General features: G+C 43.3%; 1 protein-coding gene across 1 annotated transcript in view; it reads left to right on the top strand.

The window, feature by feature from the left end:
* Nucleotides 1-19,798, top strand: part of LOC139344550 (polypeptide N-acetylgalactosaminyltransferase 10-like) — a 79,048-nt gene that overhangs the window by 46,671 nt on the left and 12,579 nt on the right. The window contains exons 5-8 of the mRNA XM_070982833.1: nt 6,280-6,465; nt 7,488-7,671; nt 13,130-13,247; nt 16,817-16,924. Of these exons, the coding sequence (XP_070838934.1) occupies nt 6,280-6,465; nt 7,488-7,671; nt 13,130-13,247; nt 16,817-16,924 (596 nt within the window). The remainder of the gene's footprint in view (nt 1-6,279; nt 6,466-7,487; nt 7,672-13,129; nt 13,248-16,816; nt 16,925-19,798) is intronic.

Raw genomic sequence — 19,798 nt, 5'->3', positions numbered from 1 at the left:
CCTCTGCTTCAGATGAAGAGTCATACATTCTTGTATGACTTGGCCTAGAGACGTGGTAGACTTCTTGTTGCTGTCTTTCACAACTTGTGTGATAGGTAGCCAACGAGGTGCCTGACTTTACTGTTCCACCTGACAGCACCAACAGCACGCCATTACACATATTTTGGACCACTGCTCGAAGGGTTTAAATCAGAAATTTGACAGAAGCAACATCGTCCTTCAGGTTTCCTGAAAATAACATGAAACACTGAGCTGATGTTTCTTGAAAATTTACCATTGATAACCTCTCAACACGCCTAAAGACAATCGGCTTTTCGTACATGGCGATTGATCACCTCTGCCAAACTACAGGAAGATCTGTGTTGGATGAAGAAAGGAATAACAGCTCTACTATTCCAGTTCAGAAGCCTTAAAGTTGCTCCTTGCAGGGCGCCCTGGTCTCTGGTTCGAGTCTGGGCTGCATTTCATTCCCCATGTCTGTCTCCTCTCATGTCCCATCGTCTTTCCAATCAATTAAAGCAGTTGTGGTTAAAAAAAAAAAAAAAAACGTTTGCTTTTGTGATTACCACATGATCAGAACTGATAGTGAGTCTTAGCCTGAGCCCTAAAACAGGAGCTAACCTGACCTGATTAGACAATTTATAGATATATCTCAGTGACTTGAACAACCTGTTGTGCTATTGAAATCAAATGAGATTAAGCAGAGAAATTAAGACAAAACAAATGCAAAGATTCATATTTATCATTTTGGTGCAAACTCACACATGCAGCAGGAAGACGGCAGCCCCGATACAGACGTTAGCGTGTAGCGTAGCATGTGTGTCTGTGCTGTGAAGGCAGAGACACATTATTGTCCGTCCTCTCCTCATGCTTCTCAAAATGCTGCTTTCATCATGTCATGATGTGACGGAGTGTGCACATCTGTAAAACATCTCTTATCACCGCCTCAGTAGCTTGTTAAGATGTGTGTGTTTTATGTGCCGGGGGAGGAGGAGGGGGAACGTGCCCCCACCCCTCCACCCAGACTGGCTTATATCATCACAGAAACTCCCTCAGCAGCCTTTTCTTTCTTTTTTCTTTTTTTTTTAAATGACAGTTGCAGAAAAGCAGCTTCAGATGTTCCAAGCCTGGCACTCGACTAAAAGGGAGGATGTGTGATGGAGTTCACAGGAGCAGGCGAATTTTTTGGAGGAATAAATTAGCAGCTTGGCTCTTTGGTGCCGTGCCAAGACTTCTGGGAAGTAATCCAGCACCTTGGAAAGACAAAGATTTGGACGCCATATTGGATCCACTGTAATTTGAGGTTAATTGAATTGAAAATTCCCCCCTTCCTCACCCCTCCAAAAGATAATGAAAATAAACAGCTGTAGGGAAAGAGGAACTACATAGAAATGATAATATGCTGGATGTTTTCTCAACCAAAATAAACAAAATTGTCATCAAATGCATATGTTTCCCTCGATGGCGATGTGCAGAGCTCTGCTGGCCACGCTTGCACTCTCCTCTCCTTTGCTGAGTTTTAGTGTTTGTGATTGAATCCTACTTAATGGCTCGGAGGAAGATGCACTGCATTCCTGCGGCAGAAGCAGATGGAGGGCAGCGAGTGTTGGGCTGTTCGGTAAATGGGGTCCACGGAAATGATCCAGGCACCGATGATGTCTGAGCCCTCATCATGTCCTGGACTTCACATTCTAATAATGACTAATGTGTTTGCAGACATCAGCCGGCTCTCGTTAGGGTGATTTATTGCCCCACCAATTTTCGGTAAACCAGATGAGCAGTATTCCAATTTATTCGGGTCAAATTAACCATTCATAATTAGACGCGGTAACCTTTCCCGCTCCCCTCTGCCTTGCTGGATGTGCTGTACATGCAATGCAAATGTTCATTATTTAATCTCACTGGCTGTCATTAGGAAGGTTATGTAAGAACCATCCCATGTGGGCAAAAGCTTACCCTGAATCAATCTCCTAATGGCTAATAGCTAATGGGCTGATTTATTGCCGTGTTATGAAGGTGAAGGCTCGCAGCGACCCTACAGAGCGCTCTGCCTCCCATTCAGTGTCAGAACCCTGCAGCACCTATTAACTCTGTGATGAGTTCATTTAATATAGAATAATTACAGAGTGTGCATTTACAGGTGAATTAATTTTACTTTTATTATTATTTCATTTTACTTGACTCACTGAATTTATTTCATAAGGATGATGCATCATAAAGGATTCATCATGATGAAAATGTGCCAAACTGAAAAAATATAATACTAAAACACATAGAGAACATAAAAAACTAAATATAAACTTTCTAAGACTTTATAAAATCATATATGTAAAGCAATCATATTCTACTTCAATAAATGGGAATGAACATACAAGTGGAAATAGAATACACCAGTAACAGCAAATAAATGAGGCACGCCAAAGTATGTAAAGCAAGCACATGAAAAACGCTTAAAACAAACCAATGTAACACATCATATGTGGAGCAGTGAGCAGATTTCAAACAGACCTAATCATAGTGATTATTATATTAAAGCTGTGGGTCAGACATGCAAAGGATCTGACACCAAACTGTGGTCATGATGATGTAACATGAGACGACATGGATGTGTCAACCATCAGAGAACATACTGTACCACTAATATCGCTGTGACTCATCGACAGCAACTCTCGTGTGCATCCATAAGTGGAGGCTGCTGTACTAACAGATAATAAATGACAGTATAGTTAAACTCAGTGGGTGTAAAATGTGTCTTCATTGGTAGTTGAATAATTGATAAAGGCTGTCCCATTTGTCAGCATAGTTATCAGCAAACCAGTTATTGAATGTTTGTGCGGTGCATGAAAATATGCTGTATAAACACCCTCCAATCAAAGCTGAAAGTCAACTCTTCATCTTCATTGTCCCTGTTTTATTTCACCGTCTTTATTCTGTCTGACTGCACTGTAAGTCGATTTAATCATCACTTTGGTGAATAATCCACCACTTTGCTTTCCAGCGAAGCCTTTGGCAGTAACTTTAATATGTGTAACATAGGTTAATTTGAGCGAGACCACTCCAGGCAGGCTGCGTCCCAAACGGGGGCTTTCAGGATTAACCAGCAGAGGCCTGAGCGACGCTTTGACGGACAGCGCTCCTCATGCTGCTCTTGATTACTGCTCCCGTCTAATTTGCTTTGCTCTGCTTTAATAACGTGCGGGCAGATCTGGTCTTGCCAGAGCAAGGTTAGCTGGTTTTGATGCTGTTTGATTTGAGGAGACGGGCTGTCATTTACTCAGGCTCATTAAAAAACGACGTCACAGGAGAGAGGAGGGGATGAAGGATGGAGGGAGAGGGCAGAGACCGATCCCAGGACCTGCTCGCTTCAGGTTTCTTGGCTTTGGCTGGTCCTGCTATCTTCTGTGTCTCAGCTGTCCAACGGAATCAGGAGTGCGTCCCCGATAGGCAGCTTCTGCCAAACGGCATCAAACGGAGGGACGAGCTGAATGAGGGAGGGAAGATGAAGAGAAGGAACAAAGGAGGGACAGGAAGAAAAGCAAGAATGAAGGAAGGAAACAACGGAGTGCGCAGATAAAGACGTCCCGTCTGTCAGTTTAGCAGCTGTGGTCTGTCCTCTCCTCCTCTGATATTCACAATCCAATTACTGGTTGTGTTGAAGGGGGGTTCCTCAGTGACAGTGGCCCATTTGTAAGAACTGCTATCAATGAGGAACACCGACAGAGGTAATATTTTATTAATGTCCTCCTGTATTCTGCAAATAATGGCTCTTTTTGTCAGGTCTTACGCACTCTGCGGACGCAGAAAAGATGAAGAAAAAAAAAACGGCTAACAGGAACATCACTATTCAGTGGTCTTATTGTCAACGTCCATTGATGGACGGCCAATTGTAAAGTCAAAAAATAACTCATTTTGCATCAGAATTGATTTACAGGGTCCTGGTTTCTGTTGCGTTCAACAACTGAGTCGACGGTAGTCAGTCATTAATTTTGTTTATGTGCGAAAACCTCTTCCTCCTACAGTTTAGCATCGAGATGGCAGAGGGTATATAGCGAGTGGAAGTCTGAGGAGGGCACCACCAGATGCTGGTGGATGTTTGAAGCTTTTCAGCTGATACCACTCATGAATTTTGGCACTGCTACCGAGACCAGACATTTTTTGATTATCATAGAACATCTAGCAAAAGAAACCAACCTCCTCCAATAGTGTCTAAACATAAGCTGCAGCACATGAATGAGGTCAGTAGTATTTGATGTAATTGAAGAACGAGCGTGTGATGCCAGCCTGCGGCACTTCTTAGTTTTTAATACTCTGCTAAGCTATGGACACGTTTTGGTAAGGACCAGAAGTTCAGCACCCAGCATAAACATGTAACACAGGACGACATAGCACATGCATTCACTGACCTCCATTGATGATAACAATGAAGGAACATTAACACTAAATACTGCATGAACAGGTTTGGATTAACGCTGGCTGTTACTGTCTAACAGCGACATTTGGACCCTTTTATGAGGCAGTTTATGTGTGTGATGGAGCGTCACTGTCGACCAAGTTTGTGTTCCAGACAGCCTGAAAAACAGGCAAAAAAACAAAAAGATGACAGCATTGAAAGTAAATTTAAAACTGGCATTTAGCTGACCTTTTTCCAATCCGTAATGTTTTATATTTGCTCTTTATATCATGGCCTTAGCACAGCCATAATTCACTGCTACTAAAAAGTTTACCTCACGTCTACAAACAGCTGGAGCAGCTCGATGATGCGTGTGATGCTGCGTCTCTGGGATGGTCGACGGTGTTTCAGCTCTGCAGACGTGCTGACAGCAGACAGACAATGAAACACGACCTCGAGTCTGGGACCAATTTCTTTCTTTCTTTTTTTTTATTGACCTGTCAGAAGTGACTTGACGTTTGAGCAGAAAGATTTACAGGCTCCATTTAGGACAGGATTGATTTCTGTCACTGGCAGCTCTGAGGAGAAGAATGCGTATGTATGGCTCTCTCTTTGATTGATTAATGCTTTCTTTCATTTTTCGATTTGCCTTTTCTTTAGACTTCTTCACCTTCCACTCTGTGTTCCAGTATACTTGCGGGGTTAAATGGACAGCGTGCAGTTCCTGCTGCTGGGGGTCTCGATCAAAGCATTAACAAAAGGGCAGAGTTTGACGGAGTAACGTAGGATCGTGGGAGTTGCTGTCTTCATTGTTACACAGCCACCGACGACAGTGAATAACCGCGCTCCATCACAGATGAGCAGTGCAAACAATAGTAATCAATAGTGGCTAGCTAGCTAGTTCCCCCAATTTTTTCCTCTCTGTCTGATGGTCTGGTGTTTCCGTGTTTGCAGGGAAGTTTTAGCAGCAAGAGGATATGATGCCATCGACAGGCGACCAGATGAAGTGCATGCTTGCCTTGAATTTCTCTGGCTTTGAAATTTGTTGTAAACAGTTGGAATAATGTAAATGCACAAGTCGTTTTTAAACATTCGACATTATAAAAATCATTTTCCTGACATCTTCCTCTCTGTTGAAATTTGTTGAGTCACTGCAGCTTGAGACTCAGAATCGGCTTCAATCTGAACTCCGGCACGACTGTCATGTGTTGCACCAACAACTTTCTGCAAAAGTTTTAATTAAACGATTTCAAACTTGTGTGATTTACTCACTGACAATAAACTGAACAGATTACTCGGGGCAGCATTATCTGTAATTCCCTCATTCGGCGTAATGAATTTTGTCTGGTGAAGTGTTGAGCATCATTGCAGTTTGAGAAGAAATGCTGTTTTTTTGCCAGAAGTCTTTATGACTGCACATGTTAGGAGGGGCTGATTTAATTCCTTTTTCAGTCCTCACAGTTGGACTCTTTCTCTTTAGGGTAACATTCTGTCTAGAGTCTGCACTAAAGATATAAAAAAAGTCTGCGAGTGCAGAAAAGTAAGTGAAACTATAAAGTGGATCCCAGTATGGGTGAGAGTGTGTTATGATGTAGAGGCCTTGAGGGAAACATTTCAGTGTGCAGCATGTGGCACAGGCAGATGTCTTGTTTGATGGTGACTGCTAATGGTTTAGTTTCCTTTTGATCTTTTTGTAAGAGAGCACGTTAGTGATGTTCTGCCATTTGTGGACAATTTTGATGCAGTGCTCTTTCATGTCAGCACGGCCTAATTTACCTGATGTTTGCACACAGCGACGAGGGGTTTGAACCTGCTGTGCTTCTTTGACGGCAGTACCATTTTATATTCCACCGTTTTCATTACCGCTGCCTCCTCTACCTTCTCTGTAGAGCACCTAAGGGTGGCGCTGGAGGAGTACATGGTGCGGTTGCCGAAGGTTCGCATCCTGAGGACGAAGAAGAGGGAGGGGCTGATCAGAACGCGCCTGCTGGGAGCCGCCGCCGCCAAAGGAGAAGTCATCACCTTCCTGGACTCCCACTGCGAGGCCAACGTCAACTGGCTGCCACCGCTGCTTGGTGAGGAACAAACGCATCGGCATTACAATCCAACGTTCTGCCTTCCCTCCTTACTCTAACCTCAAAACGTCACCCGAGCCATAAACTCAGTGAGGCTCCTCAGCATGTGAAGAGCAACTGAAGTTACATCTTTTTGCTAAATAGAAGTCCAAAACACACAAAGATAGAAGTGCAAGAAAGCAAATGTCACGTGTGAAGCTGCATTTAGCCATCAGCTAGCTAGCTAATGAATAGATTTTTGTCATTTCTTTTGCCATGTATTCTTAAAGAAGTGTACAATATGACTTTTGAGTTCATCATCCCATCCAGAAAAGTGTACACTGAGATCTTTACTGAATCCCAACGGTGCAACTGGGATCTAAATACTTTGACTTGATTGGTTTAAACTGCTCAGCTGATATCCTTTGATCCAATCCAATTCAGTTTGATCTGAACAGTGCTAAATTGAGACTGAGACTAAGTTTTGAAGTTTTAAGAGCAGCTTTGCCTGTTAGAGGCCTTATTGTGCAGCTGAAACAGGGACCTGTTCATGTGAAACCTTTGCACAGATTAGATGCCAAGCTTCTGTTTCTGTGTCTTATATTCTTGTGTTTCTGTTGCTCAGAGGTATTTCTGTCTGCCCTTTCACTTGTCAGTCTGGTTGAACCACTGTGCAGCCTTTTGTTCTTCATGTACAAAACTATTTTTTAAGGAAAATAGATTTTTAAAGAGGACTTTCTACAAAGTGAAAGCATTAAAGAACATTCATTCAGAGTCGTCTTTTCAGCCGTTTGACTGCACTGAATCAAGCTTTGTGGCAGATGATGGAGTAGACCTGTATGTGGAACTTTAACCAAACCTTTAATATTCTGTTTTTGTGGAAAAACTAGAGACTTTCACCTCATAAGGACTCTAAACTCTGTTAGAATAAACAGAGAAGGACCTTCATGCTGCAGCTGAACTCCTCACAGAGTCCAGAAAAGCTCGAGATCAGTGTCTCTTCACCGTCTATTGTCATTAACCGCCTCCTCTGTGTCTCCCAGACCGAATCGCCCAGAACAGGAAGACCATCGTGTGCCCGATGATCGACGTGATCGACCACGACAACTTCGGCTACGAGACGCAAGCGGGGGACGCCATGCGAGGGGCGTTTGACTGGGAAATGTACTACAAACGGATCCCCATCCCTACAGAGCTGCAGAAGGACGACCCCAGCGAACCCTTTGAGTGAGTGCAGTTATTTCTGACAGGTTTGACATTTGCTAGTGGATTTTGTCCTGATTATCTCACTGCGCCGTGAGTGCATGCATCTGTGACATGAGTGGCCCCAGTGTGTGTCGAAACCCTTCAGCTGGGTTTGCAGGTGCCACGCTCTTTTCATCGAGCTACACAGGACCTTGCCACCTTGCTCTTTGTTCGCAGTCTTCATCTCTTGGTCAACAGTAGCTGTGAACATCAGATCTATGCATAATCAATATGTGGATAATGTGCACGGTAATGTGAAAATCCAGCCACGAAATACAAACGCAAAGGTCACGTGACTTTTACTATACAAACACACTGTTATTGTTTCAACAGGTCTGTTTTTTAATGATTTAAAGCTCATTTTAATTGGAAACAATAAGTGGATTTTTTTAAATAATGATTAGTTGCACTGCATTTGCTTGTTTCTGCTACATGCGTGGTTAGTCCTTTGAAAGGCAAACCACAGTTCACGTCGGGGTATATTACTGTGTAACATCAGATCCCCAGGTGATCTTACTGCAGTGCAAACAGGACTGATGGCTTTGGACCACAGTGTCCTTCCTCAACACACAGCAGCACAGATATGTAACCTTTAAGTAATGGAAGCCAGAGTAAATAACTTTACCCTGAGACACATCACATCACTCTACATGTGATGCCAGACACTCTGTTTGTGAGCCTCGAGGGATTAGTTAGACAACCTTTCGCTATGTTTGGATGCCAAAGACCGTCTGGGTGTCCTGGGAAATACAGTAGGTATCATCAGGCAGGGCTGCTGTGCTGTAGAAAGATAAGAGACTAAAGAAGACGAACTGAGCAGCAGAACAATCAGAATCAATCCTCATTTAGTGAATTAGTCTGCTCTTCTTGCCCAATGAAATGACCTTCATCAGTGCAAATCCAATTCCAGTCGCAAAGATTTTCATTTTCCTTCTGATTGACATTGCCGCAGCGGAGAATGAAGCACGGTGGGACAGCAAAATCCATCTTGGAGGTGTGTGTGTGTGTGTGTGTGTGTGTGTGTGTGTGTGTGTGTGTGTGTGTGTCTGTGTGTGTGTCTGTCTATGTGTGTGTCTTTGTCTGTGTGTATGTGCGTGTGCGTGTGTTTGTGTGTGAGCTCATGGGAGTATGATTTTATCCCTGTTCTCATGCCTCTGTCACTGTCTCTTTTGTCAATGCCATCACCTCCCTCTCCCCCCCCCCCTCCCTCCTTCCCTCCCTCCTTCTGTCTCTGTCTCTCTCTCCCCTTCCGTCTCCGTCTCATCCCTCCTTCAGGCGTCAGCGTTTCATTTATTTGAGCTCAGGCCTTGACTCTGTCTTTCCTCAAGGTCAATAGACTGAAATAGAGAATATCAACTTGAGCATTTCTAATTAAATCCACATTGTGAGTTGGAATATTCATGCACCATTGAGCTAAAACCTTTCTTTCCTCCAGTGGACTGACACTTGCCAAAGACTAAGGAAGACCTGCAGGGATTTTTGTCCATCTAGAGAAAGTGATACTTGCTCCAGGCAAATGTCTAATACAAGCTGATGGACAATAACTTCAAGTGAAATGTCTACTGTTGGCAAAGTAATGATTTAAGTGGTTTAAACAAGGTTTATTACGAGCTGTTATTCAAAGAATAACTGAAGAAGAGTATAAATCTAACCAGACATGAATCCCAGTTTACTAAAGCCAAACTATACAGTGTTTCAGTATTAATTAAAAAAAAACTTAAAATGACTTTAATTGAACTTCTAATGAAAGGATACACAAGACAAGACGAGCTCAGGAAGCATTGAGGGTTGATACACAGCACAGTGTTTGACTTTTAGGGTATTGAATTTTCTAGTTGTTTCCAGAACTGTTGGGGTCAGTTCAGTCGCTGCTGGTCAATATTAATTCAGTGGAGCTGCTCACTGGCTGAATGTAGAAGTCTGCTGTTGTACTGTGTAAATCCAATTTGCCACTGTTTCCAAAGTCTGTTCCTCCCTTGAAAAAATAGAAATGTTCCATCAAAACGGTTGAGAAGGTAATTACAGCCATTCAGAGCTGCACTGCTCTCTTGCTGCTTTTCTTTGAAAGGCTACAAGACTGAATGTTTGAGAGACTTGGCTGCACACATTTCTGAGCTGCCATCATTCAGGTCGATATTGTACCTCACCGCGTGTGTGAACAGGTAATCAAAAGGAGTCTGTATGGGGCCCCGCGAGACAGTCTGCCGTGCACAGTTTCCGTGGATGCATGTGTTTGTTTTTACTGTCAGATCTAACGGGAATGGCTGGCCATGCCGGCGGGGGCACGCTCACAGAGACAATGCTAACGCACTGATCTTTAGCAGGTGTCATGGCTGCCATGCTCACATCTTAGCTCTGCATGTTAGCATGCTCATGGTGGCTAATTGCAGATCACATGAGGGGAGCATGAATGTCTGTACCAGACGTCATGGCACCACAGCCACGAGCTGTTGAGACATGTTGCTCACCAAAGTCAGAACTGTGTCAGTGTCTCCACCATCCAGGTTATTATCGAGAGGTATTGTGGACCAAAGAGGTCGAACGACCAGCAGAGCGACGCCGTCACCCCCAGAGTGAAGAGAAAGTGTTGAAAATGTTTTGAAATGCCATCGATCTGAGCAGTAAAGCACACATTCCCACACTCCTCCTTGAATTGGTTTGTAAAAAGGAATACATCCAATTAAATGCCTTTCCTGAACATCAGCAAAACGAAGTAGTTGCTAAGCAACACAGCAGCAGCAGCAATGCGAGCGCTGACTTCAGGTCAGTGCATTTCCATTTTAAATCAAGTGTTGTGCAGCTACAGGTGATCAGTGGCTGGATGTTTGACACGTATGAGGAATGTATGAAAAACTCGAGTACTTCAAGTACTGCATGTCAACTACAAATGTACATACTGAAATCAGTACCATGATATTAATGAGAGTATTTATCCAGCATTGATGTTCACTGTGAAAGTGGTGTCTGCTGCAGTGACCTTTGTTTCATTGCTGTGCATTATATACCATTCTGAATGTTTTATTTTTCTATGGATCATTAATTTAGACAAACGTATATCAATACTGCGCAGTCCTAAATTCAACACTTGTAATTTGCTTGAAAAAATGTAGTTTTTACTGCAGCCACTTAAATTTCCCACAAAAGACCACAGATTTAATCAATTCCCCTATTTATGTACTAGACATTCCTGTATTACACGTCCTAAAGCTGCCAAAGTCATTCATCAACTGAACAAGATCAAATAAGGCTAACACCATTCATTTTTTTTATTATTGCGTATTGAGTTGAAAAATTTGATGATACAGTAATAGAGTGAGAATTATTGTTTTTAAAAACTAAATATAAAAGCATTTGACAAGGCGAAGTCTCTTTTCGACAATAACAATTCCTGGAACAAAACATCAAAATTTTCATCAATATCAGTTATAACTGAGATGGTTTTGTGTCTTTTATCAGCGGTGGCTAAGCTGTCGAGGCTGATTACAGCCCTTCAGCTGCTGTGTTTAGTGAAAACAGCTGCTTTCAGACTGAAATGCCACCCACACTTTCCTAAACTCTGCTGTTTTTCCAACCGCTTTCTTTCATCACCGTCGCAGTGATTCACGTTCACGCAGTCGTCCGCGTTGCTGCTCCACAGATTCTGAAATTCTTAAGGCAGAAAAATAGATTCGAAATTTTAAAGAACATGTATTAAAATGTGCAAAGTTAGTTATTTCCATTAAGACTGTTTGGTGAAAAGGTAAACGGTCTCCTTTGGTAAACATTTGTTTGTTGAACGTGCCTCTGGATGTTGTTCTGGAGTCTAAACTGGAACTTGCTGTGTGTAAACGATCCTCATGCTCACCGGCTTCGTCTGACTTATGAGATATCAGTGTTGTCTGTCCTGAAGCCGCGCGTTTCATTCCTCACAACTCCAGGGAGGTGAAGTGTGTTTGTGTTTTCTCCCTGCGGCTAACAGAGCTAACAATCTCCACCCCACAAATCAGTGCCCGCACACTGTCTGCGCTCGCTTTGCTAACACACACACTCCAGTGGCCACACAGCAGTTTGCAACCACTGCCTGTGCAGTCACACACACATGCCACTGCTTTGTCCCCCTGCAGCCACCGTTGTTTATCCTTTGTCTCCTGATGAAAGTGTGTCCGCTGCATTTCATTCAGCGTGACTCCAGGGAGACACTGTGTGTGTGTGTGTGTGTGTGTGTGTGTGTGTGTGTGTGTGTGTGTGTGTGTGTGTGTGTGTGTGTGTGTGTGTGTGTGTGTGTGTGTGTGTGTGTGTGTGTGTGTGTGTGTGTGTGTGTGTGTGTGTGTGTGTGTGTGTGTGTGTGTGTGTGTGTGAGAGCTTCGTGTTGTCTTCAGCTTTCTTCCTCCAGCATACAACAGTTACCAGTCATGGACAATGATCCTCTCAGACACACCGTCACCCAGTCAGGCAAATCAAATCAGTCAGTGTGACAAACATATTTAAAGAGTTGGAGGGCAGCGTTTGTGCCTCCTGTGTCTCCACTCTGTCGCGTACGTTTCGTCAAGCCTGGAACACAGTCTTCCACAGATTTAAAATATGCGCTTAATTAGAAATGAGAAGAATGTCCCAGAGGGCTGTCCAACATGTCCAAACAGGGGAGGCAGCGAAAAAAGAGGTTTTGTGGATTTTAAAGGTAAATAAATGTGATGAATGAGTGATTATTTGGGGGCTCGCTCGTGTTTACTCGCTTCTTGACTTAATGAACTTAGTTCTCAGTTTATTTGCTCCAAATTTCAATCTCCCTCTGCACTCCAAGCTGAGGACCATTATGCTGTCTGGCACAGCAGAGCTTGTCATAGCAATCAGAATTCACAATGGTTCAGATGAGTTAATTGGTTTTGCACTGTGCAGACTGTCTCACACACAGCGCAGCAGTAGCCGACCCAGACCCGTCTCACAGCCTGTAAACAGTAATAAAACATTAAAGACACGACTGCGTCTCTTTTGATTGAGTCCTCTGCGGTCAGAGATGGTATGTACACAGCTGGCCTCAATGCTCAAAAACAAGTTGAGTAAGAGTAAGCACCTTCTTCAGTCTCAGACACACGAAAAGACGAGTGTAGCCGCAGTCTGATGATCATTGCAATATAGGATTGAACTTAATTAACATCTGTGAATCAGCAGGGTGGATCAGGGCGCTGGCAGAGCACATCATCAAGCAACCAAAATGTGTTTACTGCTTACTAAGTTGGCTGTTGAAATGTTGAAATGTGGTGGATGGTGATGATGACACAGTGCTGTACACACATTCATGGTTCCCACATCCTGAGCCTCTCCAGGATGCCCCTCTCATCATGATACTGTTACCAATGAACCTGTTTACCAAACAGGCATTTTAGGAGTGTTTTACAACTTTCTCAGTCTTATGTTGCTCCTCCTTGATGCAGTATTATATCATGTCTTTTGTGTCTTCCAGGTCACCAGTGATGGCAGGTGGACTGTTTGCTGTGGACAGGAGGTGGTTCTGGGAGCTGGGAGGATATGACACGGGTCTGGAGATCTGGGGAGGAGAACAGTACGAGATCTCCTTCAAGGTGAAAAATGAAACTTGCTGCAGTGAATGGTTCATGGCAACCTGTTTTATCACGTCAGATCAGCTGCTCACATGTTAATCTTCCATGTTTTCTCTATTTTAACTTCAGTAAGCATGTACAGTACGTGGGCCAGTAGGCGATGTGTTGGTCTTACCTCACTTGAACAATTAACATCCTCTGTGCCGTGTCCACAGCTGACAGTAGCCAATGAGAGTCTGTGTTGAACAGAAGCGCCTCGTTCTCTGCTTTCGTGTAAAGGCCGAGCCAATTGCAACCGATTGTACAGATGACTGAAAATGAGGATTTGCTGCTCCAGCGGGTAATTTACAGCCAAACGAAATCATGAAATTCGGTGCAAATAGGGATATTACACAAGGTTTTAAATGATGAATACAGTAAATATAAAGACATGTAGCCTAAACAGACATGCTCATCTGCAGATGTATATTTGCAAATTAAAAAAAACAATAACCAGTTGAGCCCATGAGACGTTACTCGTCATGGTTTCAACTCTTGTTTTCGCCATTTCTAGTCAAACATGCTGTGTTGCATGGCTGACCCTCCTCATAATTATGCCATTTTAGATTATGCATGTGTCTGGTGCTGCAGCATGAATTATTTTATAGCGTAAGCCTACATAACGGCTCGTGACTTGGACAGCATGTTAAGAACCGGTCTCCCCCTCCTCTCCTCTGCCTCTGTTGGTGAGCTCTGAACAGACAGACCGGCCAGTCGCAATAATTGAATTCTGGTTTGAATGAATAAGGACTTTGGTTGTCTCACTCAATTAAGCACAGAGGCCACTGCTGAGTGGTTTGATTTGATTGGACATATGCTGCAGCGCGATACTAAATGTTGTTTCTCGGAGTGAAATTTCCAGTGGAGTGGATTTGCTCTTTATGAAAATTGAGCATTGAAATCAATTTGACCGTCAAAATAGTTTTACCTTCCACTCCTCCTTCCTGTTAATGCATGTTCTTTTAATCTCTCTATTTTGCTAATTGATACTGAGAAAACAGTGATTTAACATATACTGCATGCATGAAAGCGTTTGCATTTTACACTCACAGAAGCATTTTGCTTCCACAGGCGACAATGGGAGCTCAGCACATAGTGAAGAGAGTAACAGAAGGAGCAGCACTCATGACTTTTAAGGATAAGAATCTCCAAACGACATGCATTGCTGAACCTTTCATACAGTGGAAAGTAATAGAAAAAGATATGCTCCAACCTGAACTTTAGAGAGAGGACATTATGACTTGGCCTCTGAATGAATGACAGCTTTGTAAGAGCATTTAGCCGAGTGGTTATTCATCAGACAAGGAGCCTTCAAAAGATTCCTTCCAGATGACTTTTCATGTCCACTCTATCACAGTTATAAGCTGGGTAGACGCTGTGCTGCTTTAGTTTGAGTTTCAGTTTACAGGTGACCCAAAAACAAAGGTAGAAGAAGGATATTTGGTTCATTGCTGCGGTGGTGTGGTTTTAGTCTTCACGGTTTGAGGTGAGAATATTGTAGCAGTTGTGTGTTCGAGGTGACTGATAAGACTTTGAATTTAATCTGACGGGTGCTGAACTCGAGCTCTTGATCCCTCCTGCAGCGAGGTGCCCCTGTTATTAAGCTCAAGTGTTTGAGTCAGGGATGAAGACGATGGAAGGGATTGGCTGAGCAGGTCAGAGCTTCCCTACAGCGAGATGTGGAGAGGGTGGATTCAGTCTGTTATTTCCCCTGATTCTGTTTGTCCAAGCTGGAGTGGTGCAACAAACTTGACAAGGAGTAATTGAATTGAAATAGCAGCCAGCTGATGTCCACTCTGGAGGATCAGGAAGAGGAGTAATGCAGAATATCAACAAACTGAAATTATCATCTCCAGATGTCCATCAGTCAGGGAGGGAAAAGCATGTTTTTCTCTTTTTATTGACTTACTGAGCCTCCCCTTCTCCGGACCAGTCTATGTCTGTCATCTCTGAACTCCAAGCTGTTAAGACACCGCAGGTCAATCTGAATAAAAACCTTACAAGGACAAAATTAGCTTGAAAGATGTCAGTTAAAGCAAAGAAGTTTTCCAGGCAACAGCTGAGCGATTCCAGTCACGACAGCAGTCGGAGTAGATTGCAAGATCTGGGAGTTTGTGGAGGATGGTGTGCTGTGAGGTGGCAGGAGAGGTCACGGAAAGTATGAAAGACCCAGCGTGATTGTGTCATCGAGTCACAGCAAGTCAGTGGATGTTTTTGGAAAGCTTAACATGTTGCTCAGGATGGGATTTGATGTCTTACCCTACGTTTACACGTAGCAGGGTATTTTGGAAAATGGATATTTTGGCCCCTCCGTTTTTTAAAAATAACATCGTGCACGCAACATCGTTTTAAAAATGTTGTTATTTACATGAACCCAGATAAATCCTCTGTCAAGCGTATCATAACTATGCCAAACCTATGGGCGCGAGTGTAAACGTGGGTCGCTCACATGACGTTAAGTATTCAGTCGCATGTTGTGACGTTTCAGAACCTAAAACGCCGTTTAACCCAGTTTACACACCGACAGATAGCCGGCATTTTCAGAAATCTCCACTTTGGCCGGAGTTTTTAAAAATGATTGTTTTCCGTGAAAAAAACTCTGTTTGCGTGGCCAAACCGCATGAAAACATGCGTTTTCCCTAAGTGTAAACGGGGTCTTAGAGAATGCTCTGACATGCTGCACAATCAATTGAAATCTGCTCTGTGCAGATTGAGCCAGACAGGAAGTTAGACACCAAAAGAGTGTAGAGAATCCAATAAATTTTCAAAATAAAACACCCTGTGCAAACATCAATAATAAACGCAGTTAAAACAGACAAAAATAGAAACAATTTAACTACGAAGCCAACGTACCCACGGTAGACATGCAACAATCAGGGAAAATGACCAAATAAACGGGACCGGTGGGAACTGGAGATGCTGGAAACCTCGGATAAGTGCCACACATGCTTTTACCGTCTGTCTGACCTCACGCTTATTAAATTTAAAGCAATGCATCATCTTCGAAAATTCAAATGCTCACATCTTGGAGACTTGAGAGGTGGCTCTGCCTTCCAGAAGTAGCAGAACAAATCCAATTTCAGTCTTTGTCATCTAGCTAAGCATGATTGACTTGTTCTCTTTGATGTCATTTACTCTCTCTGCGGTCGAGAAACACATGAGCTTTGGAGTCACTTTGAGGAGTTTCTCTGAATGCTCTTCTCACTCCTGCGCTCTTCATTGAAGATGATTAATAGCTGCAGTTTTTTAAGCTTGTCTATTGTCAAGCTGAAAAGATGAGACTGGTTATACATCTCTGCTCTGACCTCTTCCTCTGTCTGCTCTTTTTCCCTGGCAGACCTTGTCCCATCTCTTAATCCTCTCTCCTAGGACTCCTGACCCGGTCAACAAACCTTACAGCCCTGTATAGACAGTATACATTAATGTCCCTCTGCTCGGGGCATCCTCCCACTCCTTCCATCCTTCGCTTTCTTTACATCCTAACCTTCTTTCCTCTCTGTCATGTCTTCCCACGCTTTATCACTGCTGAATCTCTCTGTGTGTCTCTACAGGTGTGGATGTGCGGCGGTCGGATGGAGGACATCCCTTGCTCCAGGGTAGGACACATCTACAGGAAGTACGTCCCCTACAAAGTTCCTGGAGGGGTCAGTCTGGCCAGGGTGAGTCTCAGTTGGTTTTGTCGTATGTTAATGTGGACACAAGGACTTTCTTTGTAGGACACTGGTCTAAAATGCTTGTGGGATCTCTGGTTTTCTGCCTGTGTTTAGGATTCTGCACAAACATGTCATTGTAAGATATTTTACATTGATTGTGTGGAAGTTTAGTGATTTTTGTACATTTTGCTGTGAAAAATTCAGCCAATGCCAAAAAGACATGGAGGACACTTCTATCAGAAATATCTTCAAGGACCAGTTTGACCAAATTAAATAAATAAATGAACACATTTTCTGGGTCTTAGTCATGCTGATGGCTTCAGATCAGGTAAAGGCTACATTAGCCACTGCTAACACACTCCGATCTCTCACCTAACCATTAGCCAACCATCTGAGTTGCATTGTGGGTAATGCAGGCACTAGGTTTCGACTAGGAAAAAGACTGCATGGCATAAAAAGCGGCTTTTCTGGTTTTGACTCCTGACACTTTTTGTGTAACCGTTCATCATGAATTCGGCACAGTTACAGACATGTAATGCTAAATCTGTCATCCGCGGTGGACTCTTTAAAATGACAAATTGGGTAAGATATCAAAAAATGAAGATTTTAGTCGTAAAAATGATGATTTCAAATGATGCACAGCCCTAAATAAAACTGAAACAAAGAAAATGGAAAACCCTTTTTTTGTAATTTGTGTGAACACTTAAATCATCATTTCAGGACATTTTTGCATCGGGCGCACAGTGACAGTGACTCATCGCTGAAGCACCTTTTACATCTTTTAACTTGCACTGCACGTTTCCAGCTTGTGTATCCACAATCTATAAATCACAGTTTTCCAATAATGAGCTCAAGTTTCTACCTTCCATGTGAGCTTTAACACTTCAGCACAGTATGAGAAATTCTTAAAAAATGTTCATCTGGCCTGTAGCTGAGCACTATTCATTATGCATGACTCAGCTTGACACCTGGCTCTGTTTGGCTGGGCTGAATATGTAATTAAACCTCTTGGCCTTTGTTTTTTCCTCGACGGTCTGACCATTAGCCCCTCACTGAGGCTGTATTGAATGCTGATATCAAAGAGGCAGCCGGTTTAACAATTCAGAGCTACTTACTGTACCTCAGGCTGTGATGAATTATGTTTTGTCCCTGGTGTCCTCCTCTGCATAGTAGTTTAAAAACAAACTTAAATGCGTAAGTGGTCCTTTCTGTTTGGATTCATTTGCTGTAGTTGACTGGATGACTGGTGTGTTTGTCTGTCAGGAGTGGATCATGCTGTAGTCTAGATAATTCTACTGTACATCTTACAAACCCCTATGATGTAGGTTTTTATTAGCGGCATCATTGCAGCTACAGACAATGAATAGAGAGCTCTTCTTCACTGCATGATGTGGGCTGAACTCGCTGTCATTCGGTTAAATACGCACTTTAGCTTAGCTGAGTTCTCTGCAGAAACAGACAAACAGAGCTGTGTCTTCACTCAAAGAGGCTGATCTGAGGTGGAGATGCTTCGTTTGAGTCTGTTTTCACAAAGGTGCAGCCGATGGAATATTTTGAATGAATGCAAAGAGCTTTATCCAAACAGTTTGGGTGCAAAATACAGAATCTGTGGAAGGAGGAAGAGGAGATTTAGCCTAACCCTTCGGTGGTGGTGTGTTCATCTCGATGAGACGAAGAACAAGCGATCCAGTGAGGCTGGTTTGAGTAATAGTTTATATAATGAGTTTATATAATATTTATTATCAGATGCCAGAACACTTCACAGTGCCTGATAACATGAGGCAGCTCTGGACGGTTATCACAGCAGCGGTCCTTCTCTCCTCTGCGTTGACTTCAGTGTCCTGCAGGATGACGTCACGGTGCGGGGCAGCAAGAGCTGAGCCTGTGGTGGCAAAGAGGTGCAGGGTACAGGTGTGTAGGAATCCAGAACACTGATTGGCTGACATTCACGAATGCTGTATGTGAGTTTAGAATTAATGGAGAAGATACTACATTTTTGAAATGGCACTTAGCTGTAAGCTAACGAGCAACGGCAGGACGGACTGTGTCCCAGCACTCAGCAGAGACACACACAAGTGCATTTCCCCTCCAGCCGGCAGTCAACACGGACTGAGGGACTAATTACAAACTCCGGACAGTGGAGGTCGACACCATCCTGCATCTCAACCCGTCAGCGAGCCGGGTTGAGATGCAGGATGGAAAGTAAATCCACTTTTTAATCCCAAAAGTGTAAAAGACAGACTCTGAGCTCTCCTCCCTTTGGTAAACGGCTCCAGATCACAGCAGAATCTGGTGTGACTGCAGGTGGATATTTCTCCAGATGCCCCGGCTTTGCCCTCGGCTCTCTCCTCCAGAGCTCCCCGCCGTCGCAGCATCTCTGTCTCGCCACACCGCCCGGTCCTCCACAAACGTCACTCTGAGAAGCCCCGCGATCCACGCACTTTTATGGCTCAAGTCGGATGCTCTGAGCTCAATCATTTAGCAGTTAAAGAGACAGAAATCTCCCTCTGGAGTTGGTAGAGACTGAAACATGACTTTCAGTGAATTATAATCAACCTGGAATGGAATGGAATGGAAAACAGGTGTTTTTGGAGCATTTCATAAGCAGATATTTACAAAAATTAAGTTCAAATATTAACTATATTTTCTTTGTACTGTTTTCAATTGAGTATAAAAAAGGATTAGCAAACAGTCACATTCTGCTTTCTGTCGGAGTGCTCTTTTAAGGGAAGGCAGCAAAGATTTTGTTTAGTGGAAGGTTTAGTCACAGTCTGAAAATCCTTCGCCTGAGGTGAGATTTAAACCCAGGTCTTCACTTTCCCCTGTGCTGTTTCGGTATCAGCTATTGTTGATCTTGTAGACGTATCTCACCAATGTAAT

This window comes from Chaetodon trifascialis, chromosome 16 (assembly GCF_039877785.1).
Source record: "Chaetodon trifascialis isolate fChaTrf1 chromosome 16, fChaTrf1.hap1, whole genome shotgun sequence".
Classification (NCBI taxonomy): domain Eukaryota; kingdom Metazoa; phylum Chordata; class Actinopteri; order Chaetodontiformes; family Chaetodontidae; genus Chaetodon; species Chaetodon trifascialis.
Note: the sequence above shows the minus strand (reverse complement) of the source record. Positions and strands in the feature narration are given on the sequence as shown.